At 53.0% G+C, this 7,406-nt stretch overlaps 1 protein-coding gene across 1 annotated transcript; it reads left to right on the top strand.

The window, feature by feature from the left end:
• Window positions 1-1,358: 1,358 nt before the first annotated feature.
• LOC104829886 (prolactin-releasing peptide receptor-like) lies at window positions 1,359-2,478 on the top strand. The gene has a single exon (XM_010564390.1). The coding sequence runs from the start codon at window positions 1,359-1,361 to the stop codon at window positions 2,448-2,450; it is 1,092 nt and encodes a 363-aa protein (XP_010562692.1). The 3' UTR covers window positions 2,451-2,478.
• The last annotated feature ends 4,928 nt before the right edge of the window (window positions 2,479-7,406 follow it).

Genomic DNA, 7,406 nt, shown 5'->3' with positions numbered 1-7,406 from the left:
AAAAAAAAAAAATCAACCCCCGCAAGCCCCCCCAAACAAACAACAAAGCAACACCGCCCCGAGCGAAGGCAGATGTAAGCGAGCACCGCGGCCGCCGGTGGTGAAAAACACCCTGCCAACGAAACGCTCTTCGTCATCTTCCCGGGAACACCGGCGAGGCCGGGAGCCCCCCCGGGCCCCCCCCGGGCCCCCCCGGGCAGGTAAGTCCGCTCCGGGACCCCCGGTCCCAGCGAGTCCCCGGGCTCGGTCCCAGCCGGACCCCCAGGACGGAGCCGGGGCTGGCGGCAGGACCCCGGCGATGCGCAAAAGGGGCGGCTCGACCCCCCCGAGGGAACGAAGCTGAACATTTCTTCCTCACATTAAGGACCGCGTTGGCTTCTCCGGTCCGGATTTCGTATTCCCGCCCCGGGCAGGGACCCGGAGCTGCGTTCCTCGCAGCGGGCGCTCTGCCTGTGCAGCTCGGAAGTAGAAAACGGTAATAGCTCTCAGTTAATTACGGGGGCTACTTAATTACCGCTGCTTTGACTCTCTGCTGGGCGGAAGAAGAACGTCCAGGTCCCGCCGAGGGGGATGAAGCGATAAATTGGACAGCGTGGGGTCCAAGAGGAGGGTCCTGGAGCGTAATCCTTCGTTTCCTTCCACTTTCTGCTAGAATATATTTGACATCCCCCCTCCTTGTGCTGCCGTAAGTAGTTTTGGGGACGTGCCAGGGACCCACACGCTCCCTCCCATCGCGGTCGCTGCGAGGGATGGCTGGAGAAATCCACCCGGGCCCGGAGAAGCCCAGCTCCATGGGTGGGGGAGGAATAACCAAGGGGGTAAGATAACCCCATGGGACAGGGGAATGGTGGGGTGGGCTGGGACGGAGAGGGCAGGGAGGTGGAGAAGACCCTTCTGGTGAGCCAGGGGGCTGGAGGGCAGCAGCAGGGCTGGCGGGGCGGGATGGAGTTGGGGGGGAACGATGAAAAGCAAAAAATGCAGGAGTGCCTTTGATTTCTGCTTTATGTCAGCACAGCTCCCAGGTTACCATCCATGAGGCATCCCGAGCTGCTTTCCCTGTCCTCGCTGCTCCAAACTGGCGGATCTGCGCCCGGCTGGTTAACCGTTTTGTAGCCAGGTTCCCCATTTTCTCTGTACCGAAGCTCCGCAGTGGCTGCCACGGGGCACATTCCCTCTTAAAAAGTCACAGCATCTTTTAAGTCAGCGGGCACACCACAGCAGGGCTCTGCCAGAGAACCTGGACGCTGGGGACGGGTTCTTCTGCCCGGAAGTACAACCAAAGCGCATTTCTTTCCCCTTCAGGGCTGACGGTCTTGTCTCAGTTTGACTTCAAGGTGTGGAGAAGCGGCACCGGTAGCATGGCTCATGGTCAGCTGCCCAACAACTCCTGGCAGAATGGCTCAGCCCCTCTCTTCACTGGCCTGGACCTCCTCCTGGAGCTGAAGCCCCTCTTCATCCCGCTCTACGCCACGCTGGTGGCAGTGGCCTGCACGGGGAACCTCTTCCTCATCCTCCTCATCGCTCTCACCAAGAAGCTGCACTGCACCACCAATTTCCTGATTGGGAACCTGGCGGCGGCCGACTTCATCATGTGCCTCGCCTGCGTCCCCCTCACCGTCTCCTACGCCTTCGAGGTGCGGGGCTGGCTCTTCGGGATGTTCATGTGCTACTTCGTCACCTTGATGCAGGCCGCCACCGTCTTCGTCTCGGTGCTGTCCCTCACCGCCATCGCCATCGACCGGTACGTGGTGGTGGCGTACCCTATTCGCAGGAGGATAAGCTGCAGGTCCTGCGTCTGCCTCGTGGCCTCCATTTGGTTACTCTCCATCATGGCCTCTGTTCCCACATCGCTGCACACCCACTACTTGGATCTCAACACCATCGGCCACGACATGATCATCTGTGAAGAGTTTTGGAAGCACGAAGAGAGAGAGCGGCTGCTGTACTCGTGCTTGATGCTCCTCTTGTCCTATGTGCTCCCGCTTTTGGCGGTATCGGTCTCCTTCTGTGCCATCACCTACCACCTGCGGAGGAGGAACGTCCCGGGCGCTGCCTATCCCTGCCAAGACAAATGGACCAAAACGAAGCAGAAGACCTTCCGGGTGCTCACCGTCTCGGTCGTGTGCTTTGCTATCTGCTGGCTGCCCCTCCAAGTGGTGAACTTCATCAGAGACATCGACGAGGAGTTCGCTATCCTGGACAAGAGGTACGTCAACGTCATCCAGGTCTCGTGTCACCTGATTGCCATGAGCTCTGCCTGCTACAACCCGTTCATCTATGCCTCCCTCCACAACAAGTTCTGGTTCCACCTCAGCAGCTACTTCTACCGTAAGAAGAAGAGCTCCAGCATTATGTCCTGCAAGGCTTCTCGATTCAATACCTGCTCCACCCTGGCAGATGCTCCTACCGGGGTCTCAGATAAGATAGCTTTGCAAACGAGAGTCTCTTAACTGAAGGACCCCAAGAGATGGGTTTTGCTTTTGGACGTAGCGTTCGCTTTGCTTTAGACTGGACGTGGGAGCTGGTGGCCGGTCGCAGTGGTTTGTTGCCATTCCTAGAAAAAGTCCCTCGTGCCTGGCAAGGAGAGCGAGCACCAGGGAACAAACCCATGGGCTTTGTGTCCTCGAGGAGCAGCTCTTCTGAGCAGCTCAAGGACTTTTTGTCCTTTGGGGAAAACAAACCAGTGCAACAACAAACACCGCAGACAGGCAAAGGCAGAGTAATTCGGAGCAGGACATACTGGCTAGTCCACGTACAGACACACTGGAAGAGCAGTAGGTGTTTCCACCTGTCCTGGTTTCAGCTAGGATAGAGTTAATTTTCTTCCTAGCAGTTGGTAGTGTTATGTTTTGGGTTCCCCAATTCAACAGACAGCTGGAAAGACGGGTCAGTGAAACAACAGTTGCTTGGCTCGTTGAAACAGAACAACAGATGAGTTATCCAGATTAATGACTGGACACGCAACTAGCCTGCTGCAGTTCTCTACAAGCCTCAGTTTTCAGAAATGCCTCTGCATCAGCATGGCCAAAGTTTTGTGCTTGCTCTACATGCCGAGCAGCAATGCCTGAGCCATAGCCCTGCAAGCGCCGGGTCGTGCAGCAAGTGCTGCAGCCAGTGCCGGGGCGGTGGGGCAGGAAAGCAGGGGCTGCCTGGGATGAGGAAGTTCCCCATTGGGCTTTGACAGACCTTATCTCACACCATGGCTGGGCATGGGGCATATACACTATATCTCAAATCACGGCTGGGTATAGTAGGCGGCTGGCACTGTATTTGGAGCATGAAGACTTCTCCCTACAGTTTATTTAGGAGGTGGGTCAGCTTCTGGGCAAGACAAACACACATTGCATGCCTTTAAAAAACTCTTTGGAGAGTGTACGTCTTCATTTTGTAGGATAAAGATTGTTCCTAAGCAACAGATAGCACTTTCTGCCTCTGGAAGAACACCGGGTCTCACAGGTAGCAGTTAAATTGCTGTGCGTTTGTTTTTTTTTTTAAACCGTGGTTCATTGTTGAAAGAACAACATACATTCAGAAATGTGCACTCTTCAGTCGGAGACCATGTGGGAGCACACGGTCACCGAAAGCAGACAGCTTGTTTTGAATGGAGGCGACTTTCATAACCTGCTTGACTTTCTAAAGAAGCCACCTCTGTAACCAGACTGGTGGGTCCCAATTTCACCAGATGATGGCGTGCCACCAAACAAGGCAGATGTAGCTGGGCACATCAGTGAAATTATCGCTGTTCTCCGTAGCTGAGTAGGACTCAAGGGGTTGGGGCACCCAGAAAAATCTCGGGTGATGTGTTTGCTGAGGAAGATGTCTCAATCTCTGGTCCCAGGGTTGTTTAAGATTGTATATGTCCATGTTCAAGCTCCTTGGGTGGAGGTGGGAATCCTGGTGATGGGCTGCTCTAACCCAGAAACTGCTGGATAAAGGGTGCGTTGGCTTGTCCGACGCTGCTTGGTGTCTCCAGATGCCTGGTGCGTCTGTGGCCCGTTGGCTGGGTCTGTGCAAGCAGCACACGGAGAAGGCAGCGTCTCCTTGCACCCAGATGCCCAACCGGGTTTTAACTCGGCTCATGCTTTCAGAGAGCAGCTTGGCATCCTCCGGTGCGGACGCAGCTGGTTGGACCCTAAGAGGATCCCTAATGCGCTCTCGTGATGCCCAGGCAAGAGCTGCTGCCTGCTTGCCTTCCTGCTAAAAGACCTTTACGGTGGTCTCAGAAGGACCGTGTTAACATCCGTGGTGCAACCGGCGGAGATGGGGACCCATCAAACGCAAAAAGTGATGTGGATGCTTGTGACCCCCGCTGCGTGCCTGCAAAGCACTCGCTCTGGTTGCTTCTCGCAGCTTTCTCGTGGCCGCGCAGGGTTGTGCTCAGGGCAGAGGCTGGATCGCTCGTCCTGGAGGAGCAAAGCGAACCAGGAGGTGCACTGCTTGTCCTTCCTTCTAATAAAAGCTTAAAAAGCTCAGCATGTGTGTTTGTATTGATTCAAATCCAACAAAAATAAGCTATCCTGGACTGCAGCTTAGTCACATCCCAGGAAGACAGCCAACTTGGACATGTTTATCCCTGTCGCTGTCACTGGCAGTGGCAGACCCTTGGGGGTCAGTCTGAGATCAGGGCTGGAGAAATGAGGCTGGCTGAGGTTTTGGGAGAGCTCTGCAAAGCAGCAGCTCTGGCTGGAGAGAAAAGGTTGGACATGCTTGCTTTTTTTTTTTTTTTTTTTAATGTGGTAATGGCTCAAGACGTGCTTTCATTCCCTTTCACTTCTCTCCACAAGGCTACAAATACTCTGTACCTGTCTATCGGAAATCTGCAATAGCAAATAATTGGTCTCGAGGGCGAGGGCAGCCTCGGAGCCGCTGGCTGCCTTCTCTCTGCCCGGTCAGCCCTGCCCTGGCCGAAGGCTTTGGTGTGAGAGCACACGACCAGGATATCGCGAGGGGCTACCACGCAGCGTTAGGTGCCTCGGCTGCCGGCAGCACTGTCCGTGCTTGGGCAAGTGCGGCTTCACGGCCCCACAGCTTCCCCTCCAGCCACGTGCCTCTCGGTCCTAATATTTGCTAGCAAATCTGCTTCTCACTTCTGCAAGGCCGTTGCACCCTCACCTGAACCAGTAAACCCCCAAACCAAATTGTTTCTTCTTTAGGTGAAGCTCAGGATGGAGCTGAAGGGCATTCACCAAGTGGGCACGGCTGGTTGAACTGTGATGGCATCTTTTTTAGCCTTATTTTGGCCTCGGATATTGCTCCACTACACTTGGGGTAGCACTCCTCAATGAGTGAGCTCCCCAAGCCGCCTGCAGATGGAAGGGAAAATTGGGATATCCTGATTCTCCTCTGGGTTTTAAGGTCACCCCCCTGCTTAGGCTTGTTTAACAGCTGTTTTAACCTCGCAGCCTTGGCTTGCAAAAAATGGGACGGACGATACCAAGGTCCACCTTCCCCACCAGAAAAGCGAAGAGGTGGGGATGTTGCCAGCAGCAGCGGCGAGCCAGAGCAAATTACAAAGTGGGAAATGCCAGCGTTATAGGAAAGGGCACAAATCCAGATCTCGGGGCATATTCTCATGCAATAAACTTGCCCATTAGTGACATAAAACCCAAACCGACACCAGAATATCAGCAGGCAACACAAAAACCCAGCAAAGAAACTGGTAATGAAGTTTAAAAGCCATTCTTTAATGCTGGTATATGTAAGCTGGATATTTTCAGGGTGGAACTATGCGGGCTTCCTATTCAATAGGGCAAATTCCAGATGATTTCTCCACAGTCGGCATCACTTTAAAGTCTCCGGTGCTCTGTGGCATCAAGGGGAGCTCTGAGTGTCAAAGGACGGGAACTATCATCCTATCTTCCCCCAGCCTGGGCAAAACAGAGCTTTTTCTCCATTTAGCATTTTGATAGAGGCACTGGGAAGGCACAAAATTGCCTGGAGGTGCTAAAAGCATTTCTGCCTCTTGCAGCTTCAGCAGGAAAATGGACCTGGGTGGTAAGTCCCCCCTAATCTGGGACTAAGTGCTGGCAAAGGCACTCTGCCTGCCAAAACCCAGTGGGAATTTCTCAAGCAAGGGCTGGACATGGCCAGCACAAGCTGCTGATGGCTGGCACGAAACAGCTCTTGCTTGATATGATAATTTCTACCTTTAATTAGCTTGGAAAAATGATAAGCAGAAGTGATTAAGTCGCCCAGTCCCTTTCAATCATGCGGTGCTTGTGTTTCCCAACCGAGCTGCAATCGCGCTGTTAAACACAGAGCAAGCCTCTAACGAGGCTGAATTGGGTAGGAATCAGCAAAGTGCTCATGATGGCTTTTTTAAATCAATGTATTTCAAACTGAACAGGTTTATTCTCTGGGATTTCGACTCTCTCAAGCCACGTGGCCGAGACGAGGCTGCCTGCTTGCCGGCAGCTCTGATTTCAGACCTGTGGGTAGCATTTCTTTGGGAGAGAGAGAGCACAGAGCCAGCACTGGGAAGAGGACAGACAGACAGATTAACTGCCAAGCTCATGTTCTCCGGGCGGTTTCCACTCCTTTGCAAAGTTGAGCTTTTAGGGACGTGGCAATCGCAGTTTCTCTGCCAAGTGCAACTGCTGCCTATGAATCAATAGCAAAAATAAAGGCCAAATATATGAGAATTTTTTCTAGATTACTTCAAACATTGCTTGTTCCAGTTGTCTTCTGTAGCCAACTTCAAACAGCACAAATAAGAAAGCAACCGTGTCTTTTCATCTTCTATTTTCTGACTCCTGTTTTAAACATAAACGTGGAGCTTCTTGCATCTCTATTCTTCAACAGTGTGGTTTACTTTATTTTGCCACATGGCTTGAAAGTTTTCTGCTACACAAGGAAAGATCAGGCTCAAAGCCTGCGAGGAAAACCCACACAAATCCTTAAAAATGTGGTAAAGTAAATAACTATAAAAAAAAGACAGTGCTGCTGCAAATGGGAGCTAAAGCGGCCAGGGGTATATTGATCCAACCTTATAATAGTGTATTATGTGGCTTGCACGTGGTTTGGATTTGAAATATCCCAATGGTTCAATATCAAGATGGCGTGGGACACTGGTGGGGTGATCAGAACGGGGTTCCCAGTGTGAGTGGGTGCTCCAGGGGCTCCGCAGGGGCTTGGGTGCCCTGGGAAATTCCCCTGGGTAGAGGACCAGGGGGTCTTTTCCCTTCCCGTTCCCCAATTCAGCTTTTTCCTGCCTCTTTCCTTTCAAATCGCAGGGTTGGAGCACTCCTGATCCCCTCCTGATGCCTACAGGTCTTCTGGGACCTCCCCTCCCACCTAGACAAGCCCGTCCCCACCTCGACCTGTCCCAGAGGGAAATCAAAGCATCCACATACCACACACATCTCCAGAAGATTGTCTTCAGCAGCGGCTCAGATTAAAAAAAATAA

This window comes from Haliaeetus leucocephalus, unplaced genomic scaffold (assembly GCF_000737465.1).
Source record: "Haliaeetus leucocephalus isolate CR32 unplaced genomic scaffold, Haliaeetus_leucocephalus-4.0 Scaffold177, whole genome shotgun sequence".
Classification (NCBI taxonomy): Eukaryota; Metazoa; Chordata; class Aves; order Accipitriformes; family Accipitridae; genus Haliaeetus; species Haliaeetus leucocephalus.
Note: the sequence above shows the minus strand (reverse complement) of the source record. Positions and strands in the feature narration are given on the sequence as shown.